General features: G+C 39.7%; 1 protein-coding gene across 1 annotated transcript in view; it reads left to right on the top strand.

The window, feature by feature from the left end:
* PRKCI (protein kinase C iota) overlaps positions 1-23990 on the top strand; it is a gene marked incomplete at both ends in the record, with an annotated part of 75371 nt that overhangs the window by 18439 nt on the left and 32942 nt on the right. Inside the window, 5 exons of the mRNA XM_080696314.1 lie at positions 4862-4983; positions 9341-9430; positions 13728-13778; positions 20509-20594; positions 22640-22780. Coding sequence (XP_080552440.1) covers positions 4862-4983; positions 9341-9430; positions 13728-13778; positions 20509-20594; positions 22640-22780 — 490 coding nt within the window. The remainder of the gene's footprint in view (positions 1-4861; positions 4984-9340; positions 9431-13727; positions 13779-20508; positions 20595-22639; positions 22781-23990) is intronic.

Here is a 23990-nt window from a genome sequence, read left to right as displayed (position 1 = left end):
ACAGGTCGAAGTCAGCTTCAGCAACTTAGCGAGGCTCTCAGGAACTTAGACCCTGTTTCCAAATAACAGGCATGAGGGTATAACCCTGAGGTAGAAGGCCCCTGGGTTCTACCCCAGTACCACAAAAAAGAGATTTGTATTTTTTCCCCCCACTACTGGGAATAGAACCCAGGAGCATTCTACCTTCTAGCTACACTCCCAGCCCTATTTTTTATTCTTTATTTTGAAACAGGGTCTTACTGAATTGCAAAGGACCTCAGTAAGTAGTAGCTGAGGCTGTACGTGAACCATGTTTCTCCTGTCTCAGCCTCCCAAATGCTGGGATTACAAAGAGTACCACCATGCCCAGCTTAAGGGATTTGTATTTGAATTCATATTCATTGCCTACTGTGAGACTGGCGGGGATGCCTTTGTGTTAGTCTGTCTAGTTTGACAGTTATTACAAAGATTAAAGATGATAAGGCTTGTTAAATGTCTAGAAACATAAAAAGTATTCTATAAATGTTTGTAGGAAAAGAAACTGTACTAATTAGCACCTTGTCAAAAGTGCATTTGCTAGCTGGGCATGGTGGCTCATGCTTGTAATCCCAGTGTTTGGGAGGCTGAGGCAGGAGGATTGCAGGTTTGCAGCCAACCTCACTTACTTAGTGAGGCCCTCCACAATTAAATGAGACCTTGTTTCAAAATAAAACATACAGATTATCAAGAATCTATCAATACAATGCAAGAGACTTCTAAACAGAAATAGCAGTTAAAATATTGAATGTGAAGTGAGTGTGGTGGCACACGCTTGTAATCCTAGCATTCAGGAGGCTGAGGCAGGATAATTGCGGTTCGAGGACAGCCTGAGCTACTTATGCCCTTTGCAACTCAGCGAGACCCTGTTTCACAAATAAAGACTAAGATGGGTATGGTTATGCACGTTTGTAATCTCAGCGCTTGGGAGGCTGAGACAGGAGGATCACACAGGTTCGAAGCCAGCCTCAGCTAGTGAGGCTCTCAGCAACTTAGTGAGACCCTGTTTCCAAATAAATTATAAAAAATAGGGCTTGGGGTGTAGCCCAGAAGTAGAAAGCTCCTGGGTTCCACCCCTCAGTACCACAAAAAAAAAAAAAAAAAAAAAAAAAAAGGATAAAAACTGGGCTGGGGATGTAGCTCAGGTGGAATGCCCCTGGGTTCCATCTCCATTACTGCCAAAAAAAAAAAAAAAAAAGAAAGAAAGAAAGAATGTGAATTAGATTGCATAGAGAAAGAAATGAGTAAATGAATGAACTATAAAGAATGACTTATAATCAAGACAAAATGAGACTCAAATGTTCATAATAGTAGAAAGAGAGTATGCCTGCTTGGCTTTCTGCTTACCTTGAAAACACTTAAGGACTGTAGCTATAACTTTTTTTGTGGATGAGTAAAAGTTTTAGTACTTTTTATTTTAAAATATTTTTTATTTTTATTATTTTTTAAACAGTTTTTATAAGGATTATCTCCCATCTGCTTAACCAGTAGTCTTTTTACCTCCCCCTGACCCAATGCAGGTGCAGGCCTAAAGTCTTTTTTAAATTTTTTATTGGTGCTTACTTTCTCTTCTATCCCATCTACCCAAGTCTGTTCACAGTTCTTAACACGGTGTCATTTCTTTCTTCCTTCAGTAAATATTTATTGAGTATTTGTTCTGTGCTAGGCACTGCATTAACTACTAGGAGTAGTATAAAGAAAAATGTCCTGCTTTCACCTTCACCAAACTTATATTTAGCTGGGATAGATGGTCAACTATAAACATTTGTTTATCTGTCCAGTTGTAGAAGTAGGTTTGAGAGGTAACTAGGGCCAGTTTGCACAGGGCCTTCTAGACTCTGCTAGGGACTTTGAGTTTTACTCTGTATAAGAGCCCAGGAATTTGAAGAGTTTAAAACAGATGGGGCAAGGGCCAGGTGTAATGGCACACATTTACAGTCTCAGGACTTGCGAGGCTGAGGCAGGAGAATTGCGGGTTCAGGACCAGCCTCAGGAATTTAGTGAGACTCTCAGCAAACTAGTAAGACCTTGTTTCAAATTTAAAAAACAAAAACAAAATAGGACTGGGGGTATAGCTCAGAGGTGGAATAACTCTGGGTTCAGTTTCCTAGCACCAAACACAAATAAGTAAATGGGAAGGAAATGAACTACATTAAATTTGAAAAAAACAAAAACAAAAAACCTTAGAACAGAGGCTTAACATGTAGGGATCACTATATGAGTATTGGAATAAGTCATTCAGTATCTCTGACTTGCATTTGAAAGGATTATTGTGGCTATTTTGTGGAGAGTAGATAGATCATAGGGAGCTTTCTTATGGCTCCTTGGAGGAAACTCCAGGCCTCTACTTTATTTATTTTGTGGTACTGGGGATTGAACCCAGGGGCATTCTACCTCCAAGCAACACCCCCAGCCCTATTTTTTATTTTTGCTTTTGAAACAGGGTCTCACTAAGTTGTAGAGGGCTTTACTAAGTAGCTGAGTCTGGCTGTAAACCTGTGATCCTTCTGTCTCAGCCTTCCAAGTACTGGGATTACAAGCATGTGCCACTAGGCTCTCCTAGGCCTCTACTTTAAAAGAGAAAGTTTTTTTTTAGTTGAGCATGGTGGCCTATGCTTATAATAATCCCAGTACTTGGGAGGCTGAGACAGGAGGATCATAGGTTTTCAGCCAGCTGCAGCTACTTAGTGAGGTTCTCCACAACTTAATGAGACCCTGTTCCAAAATAAATAAAAAATTGGTCTGGGGGGGTGTAGCTAGGAGGTAGAATGCCCCTGGGTTCAGTCCTCAGCACCACAAAAAAAAAAAAAAAAAAAAAAAAAGAAGGAAGGAAGAAAGAAAGAAAAAGAAGAAAGAAAAGAAGGGTTTACTAAAGCTGGGTGTGGTAGCATACACTTGCAGCCCATGAGTACTTGGGAGGTTGGTAAGGGGAGAGGATTATAGATTCGAGGCCAACCCCAGCAGTTTAGTGAGGCCTTCCGCAATTAGACTGTTTCATAGTAAAAAATAAGATAGGGCTAATGATGTAGCTCAGATGTAGAGTGCTCTTGAGATCAATCTCCAGTACCACAATAAATAAATATAAAATAATCTGCTGTAATTTTGAATAACTGCTCAGTGAATTTATATAAATTGTTGCTCATCTAATGCTAGTCCAAAGAAAACACATTTATGTCTGTTTCTGTGTTTTTTGGGTTACCTAACCTTAAAATATGTGTCACCTAGCCTGGCATGGTGGCCCATACCTGTAAATCTTAGTACTTGGGAGGTTGAGGCAGGAGGATCACAGGTTTAAGAATAGCCTCAGCAATGCCGGGCGTGGTGGCGTACATTTGTAATCCCTGTGCTTGGGAGGTGGAGACAGGAGGATCGCGCAGGTTTGAAGCCAGTACGACCAAAAGAAAAGAATAGCCTCAGCAAGTAGTGAGACTCTCATCAACCCTAGTAAGACCGTGTTTCAAAATAAAAATAGGGCTATACGTGTTTATTTCAGAAACAAGGTTTTACTAGGTTGCTGAGAGCCTTGCTAGTTGTCAAGGCTGGCTTAGTACCTGAGGTCTTCCTGTCTCAGCCTCTCAAGTACTAGGATTACAGGCTTGTACGAGTCACTTTAAAACCAAATTGGGCCAAGTATGGTGGCACACACTTGTAATCTCAGTACTTAGGAGGCTAAAACAGGAGGTTCTCCAGTTTGAGGATAGCCTCAGCAAGTAGTGAGACTCTCATAAACCTAGTGAGACTCTGTTTCAAAATAAGAATAAAATAGGGATAGGAGTATAGCTCAGAGGTAGAATGCTTTTTAATTTAATCCCCAAAACTATAGAAAAAAATAATCTGATTTGGGGATGGGCATCATGGCACACACTTGTAATCTCCATTCTTGGGAGGCTGAGCCAGGAGGATTACAGGTTTGTGGCCAGCCTTAGCTACTTAGGCTCTCTGCAACTTAGACCCTTTTTCAAGATAAAGATAAAAAAAATAGGGCTGGAAAGCCGGGCATGATGGTGCACACATATAATCCCAGTACTTGGGAGCTGAGACAGGAGGATTACAAATTTGTGGCTAGCCTCAGCTACTTAGTGAGGCCCTCTGCAATTTAGTGAGACCCTGTTTCAAAAGAAAAAAAGAAAAAAAATTGGGCTAGGGGTGTAGCTCAGAGGTAGAATGCCCCTGGATTTAATCACCAGTACAGGAAAAGAAAAGGGGGGTACTAGGGGTGTGACTCAGAGGTAGAAGTAGAATGCTCCTGGGTTCAATCCCAGTGCTACAAAACACACACACACACACACACACACACACACACACACACACACTTTGGCAAATAATTCTTGGAAAAGGTGGAAGTAAAGATGAGAGATCTAGAAGTTGCATTATATAAAGGGTGATCAACATAGGTTAATCTGTGGAAGCCGAGACTTAGGAAGACAATGTGACAGAAGGGCCGTCTCTTGGATGAAGTGTAGACTTGTGGGAGGGGAGATCTGGAATGACATTGGGACAGATTTTTGTTAAATCTAAGGCAGAAACGTCTATGTCTACAGAGAGCTGCTCACCTTAGAGTGGAGCGCTTCCTGAAGGAGGAAGCTTCTGATAGCTAATGTTAAAGCAAAAGTGATACTATTTATTGGGCTTCCTCCATGAGGGCTGACTGAATTAAGATTTCTCATAAACCTAATATTTTTAACGTAATTTAATATTGATAACGTAATTTTCACTGTACTGAAAGCAGTATATATTGATGCACCCACAAAGTAGCTAAAGTCCATCAAATTGTCAGGCATTCAATAATATAGAGAGCATTATAGTTTTAACCATTTTCAAACTTTAAAACTCTTCTTCTTTTCAGGGATATCATGATAACACATTTTGAACCTTCCATTTCCTTTGAGGGCCTTTGCAGTGAGGTTCGAGATATGTGTTCTTTTGACAATGAGCAGCTTTTCACCATGAAATGGATAGATGAGGAAGGTAAGTGGTAAAGAAATGGCTGCTTGTCTTAGCCTCTTATTTAAGATATTATCCTGCCATTTTGCTTTAAAAATATAATAAAAGAGTGAGTCCTATTACATTTAAGGGGGAAGGTTTATTAAAAATTAATATCATTATTTTTTCTTTAAGTGTATAAATCATAAGTGCCCACAATATTAGTTTTGTCCTTCTTACCCCAAAATGAAATAAAATTAACTTGACTTTTTTTCAGCACAAAGGTAAATATCAAACCAATGTTTATCTTATTTTAATTCTTTCCTGATCCATATCATTTATTTGCCTTTTAGGGTTTGTTTTCAATGACAGCATTCAAACTCTTACTGTACAAAAGTTACTGAATAGCCAGGCGTGGTGGCGCACGCTTGTAATCCCAGCCTTCTGGAGGCTGAGACAGGATTGCAGCTCCCAGACAGCCTCAGCTACTTAGTGAGGCCCTCCGCAACTTAGTGAGAACCTGTTTCAAATAAAGAATAAAAAATAGGGCAGGGGCTGTAGCTCGGAGGTAGAATGCCTCTAGGTTTCATCCTTAGACCCCCCCACACAAAAAAAGTTACTGAATAATGCTCTTTATTAGAAGAATTTGGTTTACAGACAATTCATGTTAACATTTTTTTTGACTACCTTTGTATTTTGTATTGTCTTTCCTGGAAAGCACTGTACTTAGATTGTCACATGGCTGATGCCTGTCATCTGGGTCTTAATATTAAAGCTGGGAAGCCGGGCGTTGTGGCGCATGCTTGTAATCCCTGCGCTTGGGAGGCTGAGACTGGAGGAGGATCGCGCAGGTTCGAAGCCAGCCTCAGCTACTTTCAGCAACTTAGTGAGACCCTGTTTCAAAATAAAATATAAAATAGGGCCAGGAGTATAGCTCGGAGGTAGAAAGCCTCTGGGTTCCACCCCCAGTACCACAAAAAACAAAACAAAACAAAACAAACAAACAAAAAAAGCCTAGATACAGCGGGGCTTGATGACTCACACTTGTAATCCCTGCACTTGGGAGGCGGAGACAGGAGGATCATGCAGGTTCGAAGCAGTCTCAGCTGGTTTAAGAGACCCTGTTTCCAAATAAAATATAAAATAGGTCTGGGAGTGTAGCCTGGAAGTAGAAGAATTCCTTCCCCAGTACCACCAAAAACAGACAGACAAACACTCTAGATACAGAGTTTCTGTAGTCAGAAACTTTGTTGGATGCTACAAAGGATCAACTAGAATAAAGACTGAAGAGGTACTATTATTGGTATGGTGGCACATGCTTGTGATCCCTTCCCTTGGAAGGTGGAGACAGGAGGATCGCACAGGTTCGAAGCCAGCCTTGCTGGCGTAGGAGACCCTGTGTCCAAATAAAAATATAAAAAATCGGTGTCTGGGAGTGTAGTCCTGAGTTAGAAGTTTCCAGGAACCCCTGTACCACCAAAAAAAAAAAAAAAAAAAAAAAAACAAACCAAAAACCAGAACAAAAAAGGTACCATTATTTTAGCAGCTATTGCTGTTTTCATGACTTGTGCAATAGTTTTATTGGAGTATTTGAATTAAAATCTGATAGCACAATATTGAGAAATGCATGGAAAATAGCATTGATTGATAAAAGCTAGATTGCGATCATTCTTAATATTAGGAAAACTTTTTTCAACATAAAGTATTTTTTTCTTTTCTTTTTTTTTTTTTTTAGGTACTAGGGATGAAACTCAGGGAGCTTCAGCTACTACCTTCAAGCTATGCCCCCAGCACTATTTTTTATTCTTTATTTTGAAATAGGGTCTTACTGAGTTGGAAATGGCCTCACTAAGTAGCTGGGTCTGTCCTCGAACCACAATCCTCCTGTTTCAGCCTCCCAAATGCTGGGATTACAAGTGTGCACCACTACACCCAGTTTCTAAAATATTTTAATTTTTTTGATTAAAAATACTAAAGGAAAAATACATCTGGTGTGGTGATGCATGCCTATGAGCCTAGTTAGTACTTGGGAGGCTGAGACAGGAGAATCTTAGGTTTGAAGCCAGCCTCTGCAACTTATTGAGCATCTCAGCAACTTAGCGAGACCCTGTTTCCAAATAAAAATTAAAATAGGGCTGTGTGAGTTGTTGCTAAGAGGTAGAATGTTCCTAGGTTCTGTCCCCAGGACCATACACACAAAAAATTAAAGTGAAAAATTAAGATGCTGCCCTTTTCCTTTCCTCCTTCTCACCTTTTCCCATCAGTTTCAGCTTACAATTTACTCTTAAGTGCGACTGCTCAGTCAGTGGAGTTGGCTACCTGAATGGGAAAGGGATTATAGAGAAGGAGACTCAAACATACCTTTGCCTCAGAAAAGCTGGTGGGAAGTGGAACTTCTCTGAGAAGGGCTAATGTATAATGCCTAGAGAAGATAAAAGGAAGTAAGGTTCAGTGGCCAAGTTGGAGAAAAGAAGAGAGGCACTCTACTTTGAGTCAGCCGGAAAAGGAAAAGTCTTTCTTTTTCTTTCATGTAGTAGGCTGAGTTCTTTGCAGAGAATGATTGAGGTTTGGATAAGGTCCGGTGGCATCTTGTGTGTAGTAATGTTTCATATAACCACAGGAATGAGCAGAAGAATGGCTTTGCTCAAAATGACTTGTTCATTAAGGAATGTCATTGTCCAGGGAGATGTGCTACCTCTTGATTGCTGGGATGACTCAGTTCTTTAGCTGATAGGCAAAGGGAGACATTTCTCTGTGTGTGTGTGTGTGTGTGTGTACGAAAACTCTACATTTATTTTTAATTTTTGTGGTGCCAGGGATTGAAATCAGGGGCAGTCTACCTCCAAGCTATACCTCCAGCCCTATTTTGTATTTTTTATTTTGAGATAGGGTCTCACTGAGGTGCAGAGGGACTCACTAGTAGCTAAGGCTGGCCACAAACCCAGATCCTCCTGTCTCAGCTTCCCATGCTGGGATTACAAGTGTGGGCCACCATGTCCGGCTTATTTTTTATTTATTTATTTATTTATTTATTTATTTAATTTATTTGCTGTACAGGAGATGGAACCCAGGGGCATTCTACCTTCAAGATACACTCCCATCCACATTTTTATTCTTTATTTTTAAATAGGGTTTCACTGAGTTTTAAAGGTCCTCAGTAGCTGAGGCTGTCCTTGAACCCCTGGATCCTCCTGTCTCAGCCTCCCAAATGCTGGGATTACAAGTGTATACCATCTCACTTGGCTATCTATCTATCTATCTATCTATCTATCATCTATCTATCATCTTGTGGTACTGGGGATGGAACCCCGGTGCATTCTACCTCCACGCTACACCCCCAGCCCTATTTTTTATTGTTTATTTTGAAACAAGGTCTCACTGAGTTGTAGAGGGCCTCACTAAGTAGCTGAGGCTGTCTGTGAACTGCAAATTCTGGGATCACAAGCATGCTCCAGCACACCTGGCTGGCTATTTTTAATTTTTTAATATGTTTTTATTGGTGCATTATAGTCTCACATCAGAATATAAATCATGTTGATAGTGACATACACACACCTGCATTTACATTTAAAAACAGTATAAGCTGGACTGTTCTTTAGTCCTGAGGGTTTTACTTGTGGTTTCTTTTCTGATACTCCTTTGGGTAGACTCTCATGGGAAAGAAAATCTTTGACAAATATTACTTGGAAATCTCTAACCAACTGTAGTGTAAAATGGAACTACTTTCATTTTCTCTTTTAAAGAAACAGGTAACTTGCTTTTGACCATAACTGTTAGTTATAGAGCAGTGACAGTTGAAACTATGGTCAGAGGCTAGGCGTAGTAGTGCACACTTGCAATCCCAGTACTTGGGAGGCTGAGACAGAAGGTTTACAAGTTCAAGGACAGCCTCAGCAAGTAGTAAGATGTTCATTAACCTAGCAAGACCCTGTTTCAAAATAAAAATAAAATAGGGCTGGGGGCAAAGCTCAGAGGTATAATGCTCCTGGGCTGAAACCACAGTACTGCAAAATAAACAAACTGTGGTCAGAATAGATTTAAAAAAATTTTTTTTTTGTGGTAGAGGCATTTAACCTCTGAGCTACACTTCCAAGTACTGGGATTATAGGCATGGGCTACTGCCCCCAGCTCAGAATAGATTTTGTTTACTGTTTTTGGAGTATACACAGTATTAACAGAATTGTTTCTATATATAAAATTTGGCATCTCTGAACCTTATGTAATATTTTTTCCACATAGAATGGAAGTTATACCATCTACTTGAGAGAATAGAATTGTCTAAATAAACATCTAAAAACCTGTCATTGACATATATTTTTCAAAATCCTATAATATCAAATTTGTTTAATGATTATTACACTTAGAAATTTTATAAATTGAACTTTACTTTTTGTATTTTTAGGAGACCCATGTACAGTATCATCTCAGTTGGAGTTAGAAGAAGCCTTTAGGCTATATGAGCTAAACAAGGATTCCGAACTCTTGATTCATGGTAAGGAGTAACCATCTCATACTCTTCTAGAGCTATTATTATTTTTAATAACCCTTTATTATTCACCATTTGAAAACATAATCCATATGTCATTTTCTTTATCTTTGTGCCTCATCCCTATGTAATTGTTCTTTTTCAGTAGTTTCTCAAATGCTAGAGAAGGTAATATCTTGCTTCTTACAGTCTTGGGAAATTTGTTACCTATGTATGTCTTCTTGGATATTAAAATGTGATCTCCCAGCTGGGAGTTGTGGCACATGCTTGTAATCCCAGTACTTGAAAGGTTAAGACAGGAGGATCCTGGTTACAGGACAGCCTCAGCAGAGTAATGAGACTCTCAGCAACCTAGTGAGACCCTGCTTCAGAACAACACAAAAAACTTGGGCTGGGGGTGGTAGAATGCCCCTGGGTTCAATCCCCAGTACCACCAGGGGAAAAAAAAAAAGTGATCTCTTAGTGTATTATATCAAGTTTAAGATTTTTTTTTTTCTTTTGCGGGTCTGAGGATGGAACCCAGGGGCATTTGACCTGAGCTACACCCCTTGCCCTATTTTTTATTCTTTATTTTGAAACAATCTCACTAAGTTGCAGAGAGCCTCACTAAGTAGTAGCTGAGACTGTCTGCAAACGTGTGCCACCACGCCCAGCAGTTATTGGAGATCTTAATGGAGATTTAGAAGTTATCTGTTCTTTACTGGCCTTTTTTTTAGTATAAAATTATAACATGCTAGCTGGGCATGGTGGTGCATGCTTGTAATCCCATTAGTTGGGAGGCTGAGACAAGAGGATTGCAGGTTCAAAACTAGCCTTAGCTATTTAGTGAGGCCCTCCACAACTCAGTGAGACCCTGTTTCAAAATAAAGAATAAAAATAAGAGCTGGGCGTGGTGGCACACGCTTGTAATCCCTGCACTTGGGAGGCGGAGACAGGAGGATTGCGTTTCCAAAAATATATATAAAATAGGTCTGCGAGTGTAGCCCGGAGGTAGAAGGGTTTCCAAGAACCCCAGTACCACCAACAATAATAATAATAAATAAATAAAATAAAAATAAAAAAATAAAAAATAAGGCTGGGAGCTGGGCGTGGTGGCATAATCTTGTAATCCCAGCATTGGGTGGCTGAGACCAGAGGATCACAGTTTGCAGATAGCCTCAGCTACTTAGTGAGGCCCTCTGCAACTTAGTAAGACTCTGTTTCAAAATACAGAATAGCCAGGCGTGGTGGCTCACACTTGTAATACCTGTGCTTGGGAGGCTGAGACAGGAGGATTGCACAGGTTAGAAGCCAGCCTTAGCTACTTAGTGAGACCTTGTTTCCAAATAAAAATATAAAAAATAGGTCTGGGAGTATAGCCTGGAGGTAGAAAGCCTCTGGGTTCCACGCCCAGTACCACCAAAAAAAAAAAAAAAAGGAAAAAAAAAAAGAATAAAAAATAGGGCAGGGAGTGTAGCTTGGAATGTCAAATGCCTCTGGGTTCCATCCCTTGACCCACAAAAAAGATAGATAATAAGGCTGGGGGTTAGCTCAGAGGTTGAATGCCCCTGGGTTCAATCCCTAGAATCCCTAGTACTGCGCCCACCCATATCTCTCTCTCTCTCTCTCTCTCTCTCTCTATATATATATATATATATATATATATATATATATATATATATATATATATATGTATGTATGTATGTATCTGTGTGTGTGTATGTGTGTATGTGTATATATATGTATGTATGTTTGTATGTATGTATATAATCATAACATGCTTAAAGAAATGATTGGTCTTTTGGACATGATGGAGCATGCCTGTAATCCTAATACTTGGGAGGCTGAGACAGTAGGGTCTCAAACTCAAGGCAAGCCTGTCCAACTTAGCGAGACCCTATTTCAAAATCAAAATAAAGAGGGCTGGGAGTGTAGCATGGAAGTAGAATGCCCCTGGGTTCAATCTCCAGTACCAAAAAAGAAAAGATTCACCAATGGTATTAAAGTGTTAGGTTTTATTGATTTGGTACTGCATTCCAGATCTGTTTTCAGAAGTTAACTTATATTTCAGCTTCTAAACATAATTAACATTAGAAACTGCACTCACTATAATTTGTGCTTCATATTAAACTGTGTTCTTTACATCACCAAAAACTAATAGTTGACTCTATGTGCATGAATGCACTATTGCTTTTTATTCTATCTCACTATAAAAATGGTTTGATTTAGTATGTTTTATAAATTTATAATTCCTCATATAAACATACAGTTTTGGATTTGTGATAGTTTCTGGTATTAGCTTTTTGCTAAATTTAGTACATATCTTTTTAAACCTTCTACATTCCATGTTTGTATACATTTCTGTAATGTGTGCCTGTGTGGTGTGTAGTACTGGGGGTGGAACCCAGGGGCCTTCTACCTGGATGTATGTCTCCAGACCTATTTTTATATTTTATTTGGAAACAGTGTTTCACTAAGTTGCAAGTAGCCTCACTAAGCTGCTGAGGCTGGCTTCAAATCTGCACTCCTCCAGTATCAGCCTCCCAAGTACTGGGATTATAAATGTGTGCCACCATGCCAGGTTTTGTAATTCAATTTTAATTTTTCATTGTAGTAAAGTCAGTGCAGCTAGGATTTAAGGAAATAATTGTTTTTTTTTTTTAAGAGCAAAATATCATTAGTGATTAGAAAAAAGGGATGGGAACTAGAAATTTTAGTTTCTTTTTTTGTGACTGAAGATTGAACCCAGGATTATTCTACCTCTGAACTACAACCCCTGCTATTCCGATTTTTATTTTGAAACTGGGCGCACGAGCCAGGCGTGGTGGCACATACTTGTAATCCCATTAGTTGGAGACTAAGACAGGAGGATCTCAGGTTTATGGCCAACCACAGGTACTTAGTGAGGCCCTCTGCAATTTAGTGAGACCCTGTTTAAAAATAAAGAATAAAAAGTAGGGCTGGACCAGGTCACTACTGGGGCCGTCAAGAGTGGGATCGGTACTTGCAACACGGCATTCACAGAGAAATATCGCAGAAAATAAAAATCAGATGCTTCCCCTAATCAGCAAAAACTAGGAGGAAAGGGGCAACAGAAAGAGGTCGAGCTATAGAAAGGGCCCTATAGTGAAGTAACTAAGGTGACCAATCAGAGGGTGTGGAATAGGGGAGGATGGAGCCTCTTTAAAATGCAGGAGGTACATAAACAAATGTATCTAAGTTAATCACCAAACAAGCGTGGGATCGAGGGAGGGGGAGGGAATGGGATGGGGGCTGGATGAGGGCTAATTGGATGATGTGTGCTTGTTTATCCTCTCAAGTCTTGTATTCCAATGTGATATATGATTACAGTGCACCAAAAAAAAAAAAAAAAAAAAGTAGGGCTGGAGGTATAGCTTGGAGATAGAATGCCCCTGAGTTCCATCCCCATACCACACACATGCAAAAAAAAAAAAAAAAAAAAAAAAAAACAACAACAACAACAAAAAACAGGGTCTCACTAGATTGTGAGAGTCTCACTACTCTGCTGAGGCCACTACACTTAGCTAGTAATTTGAGTTTCTAATGCATTGTTCATAGATATGTTTATTTTTATAAAAAAATTCTTGTAGTCTCCGGGCATGGTGGCACATGCTTGTAATCCCAGCATTCAGGAGGCTGAGACCACAGGATCACGGTTTGCAGACAGCCTTTGCTACTTAGTGAAGCCCTCTGTAACTCAGTGAAACCTGGTTTCAAAATAAAGAAAAAAAAAATAGGGCAGGGGGTGTAGCTTGGAGGTCGAATGCCTCTGGGTTTCATCCCCAGACCTGCCAACAACAACAACAACAACAAAAATTCTTGTATATAGCTTTGGTAAAAATGAATCCCTTTCACAAAAAATAATACTGATCATATGTGAAGTTTTTTTCCCCCATGAAGAGGGCCAAGTTGAAGTTTGGGTCAATTTTAAATAATTACATGTTTTGTTTTTTATTATTTTTTTTGTGGTGCTGGGGATTGAACCCAGGGGCATTTTATTTCTAAGCTATACTCTCAGCCCGAGTTTTTTATTCTTTATTTTTTTATTTTTATTTTTTGCAGTACTAGGGATGGAACCCCAGGGGCATTCTACATAGCTCCAAGCTACACTCCCAGCCCTATATTTCATTCTTTATTTTGAAACAGGGTCTCACTGAGTTGCAAAGGGCCTCACTAAGTAGCTGAGGCTGTCCATGAACTGTGATCCTCCCTAGTACTGGAATTACAAATTTCCACCACCACATCTGGCTCAAATTTATGTTTTAAATATGCCATTAATTAATTTTAGTTTATTTTCTTTCAGTATTCCCTTGTGTACCAGAACGCCCTGGAATGCCTTGTCCAGGAGAAGATAGTAAGTGTTTGTATACTTTATACTCTTGAGTTATGTGATGACACATTAAAAAGAACTCAGAGAGAGAGAGAGAGAGAGAGAGAGAGAGAGAGAGAGTGTGTGTGTGTGTGTGTGTGTGTGTGTGTGTGTGTTACTGGAGATTTACCCCAGGGAAGTTCTCCCACTGAACTATGCCCTCAACCCTATTTATTTTTTATTTAGAAACAGGGTCTTGCTAAGTTACCACATTCTGGCCTCAAACCTGCAGTCCTCCTGTCTCAGCCTCAAAGTACTGGGATTTTATGTGTGCACTGCCAGGCCTAGCTAGAAGTAGAACTTGTAATTCATTTGATTTGTTTTCCAATTTTTCAGTCTAATTTAGAATATATTAGTGATTGTCTAAACTTTCTTTTTGCCACATGAAATTCAAATAGTTAATTACAACTTACATAATTGTCATATGAACACAAAAATTAAGTTAACTTTATATCAAGTAGCTTCATGTTTTTTTAATTTGGGGTATTTAAAAATCTATGGAAAAGTTGAAACAACATTGGAAACAGGAGTACCCATTTATCTTTTGCACAAAGTTGCCAGTTGTAAACATTTTTTCTAGCCAGGAGTGGTCATTGTTTGTAATCTCAGTAGGTTGAAAGGCTGGGACAGGAGCATCACAGGTTCATGGCCAGTTCAAAGTGTGTGTGTGTGTGTGTGTGTGTGTGTGTGTGTGTGTGTGGTAGTGGGGGTGGAACACAGAGGCTTTTTACCTCTGGGCTATACTTCCAGACCTATTTTTTAAATATTTTATTTGTAAACGGTATCACTAAGTAGCTGAGGCTGGCTTAGAACCTGTGCGGTCCTCCTGTCTCAGCCTCCCAAGTGGGGGGATTACAAGTGTGTGCCACCATGCCCAGCCCAGCTCAGATTCTTTTTTTATTTTTTTGCAAGTCTGGGGATGGAAGCCAGGGGCATTTGACCTCCGAGCTATACCACCTACCCTATTTTTTATTCTTTATTTTGAAATGGTCTCACTAAGTTGTGAATGGCCTCACTAAGTAGCTGAGGTTGTCTGCAGACACCAATCCTCCGGTCTCAGCTTCCCAAATGCTGGGCTTACAAATGTGTGCCACCACGCCTCTGCAACTTAGTGTGAGACCCTGTTTCCAAATGAATAAAAAACAGGGCTTGAGTGTAGCTCAGAAGTAGAATAATCCTGGGTTCAATCCCCAGTACCACAAAAAAATACCACAAAAAAACCCTTCTTGCTTTATCTTTGTACTTGTCGGTCATGCACGCGCGCACGCACACACACATAAACATAATAAATACAGTTTTTGGTTTTTATTTTGTTGTTGTGCCATATAAGAGTAATTGACATGACTCTTCAGTTCTAAATACTTCAGCATGTTTTAGAAATCATTATGGAAATTTGAAATTTACTTTGGTGTCTAAGCTGTTGTTATTTTGTGCACGTGCGTGCGTGCGTGTGTTTTGCTGGTTTCCAACCCAGGACCTAGCAACCTAGCTCATCTTGTTCAAAGCCAGGTATGTGTTCTGCCACTGAGTTTCACCTCCAACCCAGATGGTGGTGGTGGTTGTTGTTGTTATTATTATTAATTTTTTTTGTGGTGCTGGGGTTCCTGGAAACCCTTCTACCTCTGGGCTACACTCCCAGACACCTGTTTTATTTTTTTTTAATTTGGGAACAGGGTCTCTTCAGCCAGCGAGGCTGGCTTTGAAACTGCACAATCCTCCTGTCTCCATCTCCCAAGAGCGGGGATCACAAGCGTGCGCCACCACGCCCAGCACTGATGGTTGTTATTAATAAGAGGAACTGAACGAGTCCCACAATTTGTTCTGATATAATTAAGTATACCAACTTATGTTTGATAAAAAGTTCCTGCTTTTGATATAAGGTATAATTTATTAATTGTGGATATTAGACAACTCCTTTTCATGTATGGTTTCTGCTTTCTGCACATATCCTTGACTTGGGAAGGAATAGCAGTGAATGTTTTGCTTTGAATTAAGTGAATTGCAGGTTCTCAACTTTTACTTATTTGACTCTGTTCTTGGTGAAATGGGAAAATTAAAGAACTATGAGTGTTTTTATATTGGGTTAAATAGGGACCATGTAATGTACAAAAAGATGAGGAAATATACAAAGACTAGGTAGAAGACTGATGCAATTGTGAAAAAGGCAAATGTAGACTTAGCTAGTGTTTCACTAGGGTTCCAGTCGCAGCAGATTGGTAAAGTGCTGAAGCTACCTTAACAGAGCTGTTAAAGAAGTAGGCATCTTCTGATTGTCCAGAGCCAGATTTTGAAAGATTTGTCATTGTAGCAGAGCTTCCTGATTCCAGAGCCCCATTTTCATCTAAATATTATTATGGATCTATATCATGCTTCCCAGGTAAGATATAGTTTCCAAACTTTCCATCATACTTCATGCTCAGTTTCCCTCTTTAAATTTACTAGTGGAAAAGCCGGGCGTGGTGGTGCACGCTTGTAATCCCTGCGCTTGGGAGGCTGAGACAGGAGGATCACACAGGTTCGAAGCCAGCCTCAGCTACTTAGTGAGGCTCTCAGCAACTTAGTGAGACCCTGTTTCCAAATAAAAAATATAAAATAAGTCTGGGAGTATAGCCCAGAGGTAGAAAGCCTCTGAGTTCCAACCCCAGTACCACCAAAATAAATAAATAAATAAATAAATAAATAAATAAATAAATAAATTTACTAGTGGATATTTGGACATCACCTCTCCTCCAGTAAAATATTACTAAAGTAGAATGTGAAGGAAAATTGAAAATTGTTATTGTGGTCTCTTGCGCCTTTTAATTTTCAGGTGACATTAAAAATGCTTAGATTTAGCTGGGTGTGGTGGTGCATGCTTGTAATCCCCACGCAGGAGAAACACGCAGGTTCCAAGCCAGCCTCGCTGGCTTAAGAGACCCTGTTTCCAAATAAAGTATAAAAAATAGGTCTGGGATTGTAGCCCGGAGCTAGAAGGGTTCCATTCCCAGTACCCCCCCCCCAAAAAAAAAGCTTACATTTAGCTGGATATGGTGGCGCATGCTTGTAATCCCAGTACTTGGGAGGCTGAGACTGGAGGATCCAAGTTTGTGGCCAGCCGCAGCTACTTAGTGAGACCTTCCACAACTTAGTGAGACCTTGTTTCAAAATAAAGAATAAAAAATTGGGCTGGGGATGTAGCTCAGAGGTAGAATGCCCCTGGGTTCAATCCTCAGCACACAAAAAAAAAACACACACAAAAAAAAAAACCAAAAAACGTTTAGTGTATGTCAAGATAGTTTACAAAAACTTTTGAAATAGACTATTCATTGAAGTTACAGTGCTATTAACAAGCTGGGTGTGGTGGTGCATGTTTGTAATCCCAGTAATTTGGGAGTCTGAGACAGGAGGATTGCAGGTTCATGGCCAGCCTCATCTACTTTGGACCTCCGCAACTTAGAGAAACCCTGTTTCAAAAAATAAAGAATATTGCCGGGTGTGGTGGCTCACGCTTGTAATCCCCGCGCTTAGGAGGCGGAGACAGGAGGATCGTACAGGTTCGAAGCCAGCCTCAGCTACTTAGTGAGGCTCTCAGCAACTTAGTGAGACCCTGTTTCCAAATAAAATAGAAAATAGGTCTGGGAGTATAGTCCTGGGTTCCACTCCCAGTACCAAAAACAAAAAAAAAAGAATAGTGTCATGCTTGGTGGCGCACGCTTGTAATCCCAGCGCTTAGGGCTTGGGAGGCTGAGACAGGAGGCTCACACAGGTTCAAAGCCAGCCTCAGCTACTTAGTGAGGCTCTTAGGAACTTTGTGAGACCCTGTTTTCAAATAAAGTATAAAATAGGTTGGGGGTATAGTCCAGAGGTAGAAAAGCCCCTGGGTTCTACCCCTAGTACCACCAAAATAAATAAATAAAATTTATAAATAAATAAATAAATAAATAAATAGGGCTGGGGTGTAGCTTGGAGGTATAATGCCCCTGAGTTCAACTCCCAGTAACACACACAAATATTAACAAAGTTTTTGCTTTGGCTCTTGCTAGCAATATATAGTTTAAAACAAAGTCATCTATATTTAAGGTTATGTATTATGCTATCTGAAGCTTTCTGATCTTTTTCACTTACAGTTGAAGAAATATAGTCAGCGGTACATTTGCTTTAAAATATGAGTTTAGCCGGGCGTGGTGGTGCACGCTTGTAATCCCCGCGCTTGGGAGGCAGAGACAGGAGGATCGCGCAGGTTCAAAGCCAGCCGCGCGCGCTGGTTTAGGAGACCCTGTTTCCAAATAGAAATGTAAAAATAGGTCTGGGAGTGTAGCCCGGAGGTAGAAGGGCTTCCAGGAACCCCAGTACCACCAAAATAAATAAATAAATAAATAAATAAATAAATAAATAAATAAATAAAATAAAATATGAGTTTAGGTTGGGTGTGATAATGCACATCTATAATCCCAGTACTTGGGAGGCCAAGATGGCAGGTTCAACTTAGTGAGATGCTGTTACAAAATAAAAAATTAAATATGGTTGGAAGTATAACTTGGAGGTAGAATACCCCTGGGTTTAATGCCCAGTACCTTAAAAAAAAAAAAAGAAAGAAAAACATTAATATGAAAACCATTGTATAAAAGGTTATTGGCAAAGAAGATATTCTTACAGTTAAGAAATATCACAGATTCCTTACAAAAATCAAAATGTTCTCTGGTTTTTCTTTAACCTTTTGTAGAAGGTAAAATCAACTCTTCCTATGAAGAGATACACGATCACTACATTGGCAGTGACTAAATATTATTATGGGAGTTGACATTCTGACATTTGTGTGCTTCTTTATATACTGCCATAGGAAATACACATCAGTGTTTAGATATTATTTTTGCCCAAAGTTTTAATACATCCTCTAATCACAAGAAAACAAATTCATAATGTGGCGCCTTATATAAGACAGTTGCCTAAGATTTTGTTTTTCTTTTTTGGTGGGTCTAGGGATGGAATCCAAGAGCATATGACCTCCGAGCTACATCCCCAGTCCTATTTTTTATTCTTTATTTTGAAACAGGGTCTCACTGGGTTGCATAGGGTCTCACTAAGTAGCTGAGGCTGTCTGCGAACCGTGATGCTCTAGTCTCAGCCTCCCAAATGCTGGGATTAAAAGCGTGCGCCACCACGCATGGTTTCTGCCTAAGACTATTTTATTTTATTTTATTTGTGGTACTGGGGGTGGAACCCAGAGGCTTTCTACCTCCGGGCTATACTCCCAGACCTATTTTTTGTATTTTATTTGGAAACAGGGTCTCACTAAGTTACTGAGAGCCTCACTAAATAGCTGAGGCCGGCTTGGAACCTGTGCGATCCTCCATCTCAGCCTCCCAAGCATGGGGATTACAAGTGTGCACCACCATGCCCAGCCACACCCGGTTTGCCTAAGACTTTAAAAAATAGTCAACATCATGAAAGAACAACATAAGACAGAGTGAATATTTTAGAATACAATAAAGACACACACACACACACACACACACACACACACACACACACACACACACCAAGGCAATGTCTGAATCTTGATTGGATCCTAAATAGGAAAAGACAGCTTTAAAAGACACTTTTGGACAATTAGGAAAATTTGCATATTAAGTGTATATTGAGTAACATTGAATTATTATTAATTTTCTAAGACGTAATGATATTGTGGTTATATATAATTAGGGATAATGTCATTAATCTCAAGGAGTGAATAAATACTTAGCCATTTAAGGCTATTTAAGCTTGATGTGTCTGCATCTTACCTTCATATGATTCTAGAAAAAAATAAATGTAAGCCAGGCATGGTGGCGCACGCTTGTAATATCAGCGCTTGGGAGGCTGAGACAGGAGGATCGCACAGGTTCCAAGCCAGCCTCAGCTTCTTAGTGAGGCTCTCAGTAACTTAGTGAGACCCTGTTTTCAAATAAAGTATGAAATAGGTCTGGGAGTGTAGCCTAGAGGTAGAAAGCCTCTGTGTTCCACCCTCAGCACCACACACAAAAGCATAAATGTATATTTTTTTGTAGAGGAAAGCAAATAAAACATTAATAATTGGTAAAGCTAGATGAAGGATGTAGGTATTTGGTCTTTTAGCCTTTTTTATGGGCTTAAAAATCTTCAAAATAAGCCCAGTGTGGTTGTGCATTCTCTGTATTTGGGAGGCTGAGACAGGAGAATCGGAGGTTCTTGGACAGCTTCAGCTAGGAGGCCTTTGCAACTCAGTGAGGCTGTCTGAACTGTGATCCTCCTGTTTCAGTCTCCTGAGGAAACTTTTTTTTTTTTTTGTGGGTCTGGAGATGGAACTCAGAGGCATTTGACCTCCTAGCTACATGCCCTGACCTATTTTTTATTCTTTTTTTTGAAACAGGGTCTCACCAAGTTGCAGAGAGCCTCACTAAGTAGCTAAGGCTGTCCACGAACCATGATCCTCCAGTCTTAGCCTCCCAAATGCTGGGATTACAAGCATGCACCACCACGCCCAGCGTGAGGAAACTTTTTAAAAAGAAAAGCAATAGTACTTATTCAAGCATTTATACTTTCTGGATTTTATTTTCATTTAATCCCTTAAAGAACCTGTCTTACTTTTTCACTTTTAGGTTTTCATCAGTATATATTTTCTTCTGCAGTGAATATCATGAAAATGAGACCACAGACCTAATTATAAAAACGACTCTTACTCTCACTTGCTCTTTTTAAATTTCTAATCTCTTTTCAGAATCCATCTACCGCAGAGGTGCACGCCGCTGGAGAAAGCTTTATTGTGCAAATGGCCACACTTTTCAAGCCAAACGTTTTAACAGGGTAAACTTATTTTGTTGAATGGTGATAATTTGAGACATCTGATTTTTTTTTCTTCTATAAAAGAAAGGTAGTAGTACTTGGGAGGCCGAGACAGGAGGATCACAGGTTTGTGGCCAGCCTTAGCTACTTAGCGAGGCACTCTGCAACTTAAACCATTTCAAAATAAAGAATAATAAAAATAAAAAAATTACTAGAGGTGTAGCTCCGGTAGAATGTCCCTAGGTTAAATCCCCAGTACCGGGGGAAAAAAAGTTAGTAAATCTTCTTATTCCCTTTTTTTTTTTCTATTTTGTTGTTATTAGGGATAGAAGACCAGGGAATTTTACCTCTGAGCTACACCCTTAGCCCTATTTTACTTTAAAATAGTCTTGCCAAGTTGCCGAGAGCTTCACCAAGTTGCCAAGGCTGTCCTTGAACCTGCCATTCTCCTGTCTCCCAAGTACTGGCACTACAGGCCTTACAGGCCTGTGCCACCACACCTTTTTAAAGAAGTAGCAAGGCCTTAAATTTTGCAGTATACCTGTATTTTTAATAGCATCTCCTTTTACCTCCCCTTCCCCTCTGCCCCATGCTAGGGATTGATCCCAGGATCCTGGCATGCTAGAAAAGTGATCTAATACTGAGCTAAACTACACTCTTAAAAAATGCTCCTTTCACTCTTAAAAAAATGCTCTAGATTAGATAATTAATGATAGGCTATGCTAGATACAGGAAAATTTAGCCAATACTACAAAAAAAAAAAATTCATGTCCTTAATTCATTAATGCAGATAGAAACAACCACTTGAGATCTCCAAGCTCTTATTCCCAGTAGCCCCAGTATTAAAAAAGGCTTTGAAAAATGAAGTTAATTTTGGTACTGCTCTTTAAGAAAGCAGAGATTTGGCCAATCACAGTGGCACACACCTGTAATTCCAGCTCCTCGAGAGTTGGAGGCAAAATGTTTGTAAGGTTGAAGCCAGCTGGGGCCTTGGGCAGAAACCTCCTTTCTTTTTCTTTTCTTTTCTTTTCTCTCTCTCTTTTTTTTTTTTTTTTTTTTCTTTTTGTGGTACTGGGGGTGGAACCCAGTAGCTTTTCTACTTCCGGACTCTACTCCCAGAACTCTTTTTATACTTTATTTGGAAACAGGGTCTCACTGAGTTACTCAGAGCCTCCCTAAGTAGCCAAGGCTGGCATTGAATCTTTGTGATCCTCCTGTCTCAGCTTCCCAAGTGCTGGGATTACAAGCGTGCACCACCACGCCTGGCCTCCTAGGGGCATACTATCTCCAAGATATACCCCCAATCTTATATTTTATTTTTTATTTTGAAACAACATCTCAATAAGTTGTGGAGGGCCTCACTAAGTAGCTGAGGCTGGCTGCAAACCTGCGATCCTCCTGTCTCAGCTTCTCAAGTACTGGGGTTACAAGCATGTGCCACCACACCTGGCTGGAGAGACTTCCTTTCAAAAAGAAAGCAAGACTTTGGTTTGACCTTTGAACCATGTCAAGGCCATATGGTTTTCCAGTTTATTGTTTCTGTTTTCATTACCATGAACATAATTATGTGAAGATCGAAATTTCTCACTTTAACAACAAAAAGCAACATGCTTGCAAATTTCACTGTCTCTTCAAAACAAGCTCTCTTCTCTATTTAATTTTTTTTTTGGGGGGGGGAGTACTGGGGTTCCTGGAAGCCCTTCTATCTCCGGGCTACACTTCCAGACCTATTTTTACATTTTTATTTGGAAACAGGGTCTCCTAAGCCAGCGCGCGCGGCTGGCTGGCTTCGAACCTGCGCGATCCTCCTGTCTCTGCCTCCCAAGCGCGGGGATTATAAGCGTGCGCCACCACGCCCGGCCTCTATTTAATTTTTACTGACCTTCATAGCTTTTGAAAAATTATGTATGAGAAGGTTTTTGTGTATCCATGGTCTGGCAGTTGACATCATGATGAAGGGAATTGAGTTCAAGAAAAAAGCCACTTATTTTAATTATTTTACTTTGGGAGATGATTATGGTTTTTTTTTTTTTGTTAATACAATATCCTTGAATTACTCTTTTCAGCGTGCTCACTGTGCCATCTGCACAGACCGCATATGGGGACTTGGACGCCAGGGGTATAAGTGCATCAACTGCAAACTCTTGGTTCACAAGAAGTGCCACAAACTTGTCACAATTGAATGTGGGCGTCATTCTTTGCCACCGGTAAGACATAGATGGCTTTTTTTCCTTTTTAAATATACTGTGCTTGGCAGGGCTCAATATAGGGACTATATCTCAAAAAATTGCTGCTGAGTATGGATAGGAACACTTTACATTCGACTTGACATATTGTGAAGTTTGGAATGTTTGAATTAACTGGGATAGTATTTGTTTGTATGATAGAGTTAAGTTTTTTTTTTTTTTTTTTTTTTTTTTGACCTGCTATAAATTTTCTGGTCTAATTATGAAGATACAGGGAGAAACTTTTTTGGGGGTTGGCGGGTACTAGAGCTTGAACCCAGGGGCAGCATATCTACTTCTAAGCTATACCTCCAGTCCTTTTTTTTCTTTGAAACAGGATCTCACTAAGTTGCTAAGGCTGGCCTCAACCCTGAGATCTTCCTGTCTTCACCTCGTAAGTACTAGAATTACAGGTAGCACTACCACACTGGTTTGGAAAACATTTGAGAGACTTTTTTTCTCTTTTTTAATCTAAACTCATTACTTTCTATAGCTCTGATCCTAGTATCTATTCCTAAGCAAAAAGCAGGTAAGAAGAGTCAGGAGTACCATTTAAAGTATGAGATTACTGGGGAGGAAAGTGTATTAAATTTTAAATTTTGATTTTTTTTTTTTTTTTTGCAGTACTGGAGATGGAACCTAAGGGCATTGTACCTTCAAGCTACACCCCTAGCCCTATTTTTTAGTCCTTTTAATGTTTGAAACAGGGTCTCACTGAATTTCAAAGGGCCTCACTAAATAGCCGAGGCTGTCCGTGAACTGCAATCCTCCAGTCTCCACCTCCCAAATGCTGGGATTACAAGTGTGCGCCATCATGCCTGGCCATGATTTTTTACTTTCTATTTTAACTATGTTATTAAAAGCACACTATAAAAAAAAATAGAGAATACAGATGAACAAAGGAAAAGCCAAAATCCTCACAAATTGTACCATTTAAATATAATTTCATTTGATGTATATAAAATTTTTATATATGAAAAATGTAAATATATGAGAGTAGATAGAACAGTATTATAAGCTGGACAAATAGATCAGTTACCTAGCTTCAAAAGTTAACAAGTCATGACCCATCTTGTTTCCATTTATACCCACATCTACTTAACTTCTTCCCACCTAGTGGCATTACGATTATTATTGTTATTATTGTTGTTATTTTGTGTGTGGGGTACTGGAGAATGAACACCGGGGCATC

This window comes from Muscardinus avellanarius (genome assembly GCF_963383645.1).
Source record: "Muscardinus avellanarius genome assembly, chromosome: 5".
In the NCBI taxonomy this organism is placed as follows: Eukaryota; Metazoa; Chordata; class Mammalia; order Rodentia; family Gliridae; genus Muscardinus; species Muscardinus avellanarius.
The sequence above is the reverse complement of the archived record's forward strand: the minus strand, read 5'-3'. Positions and strand labels throughout refer to the sequence as shown.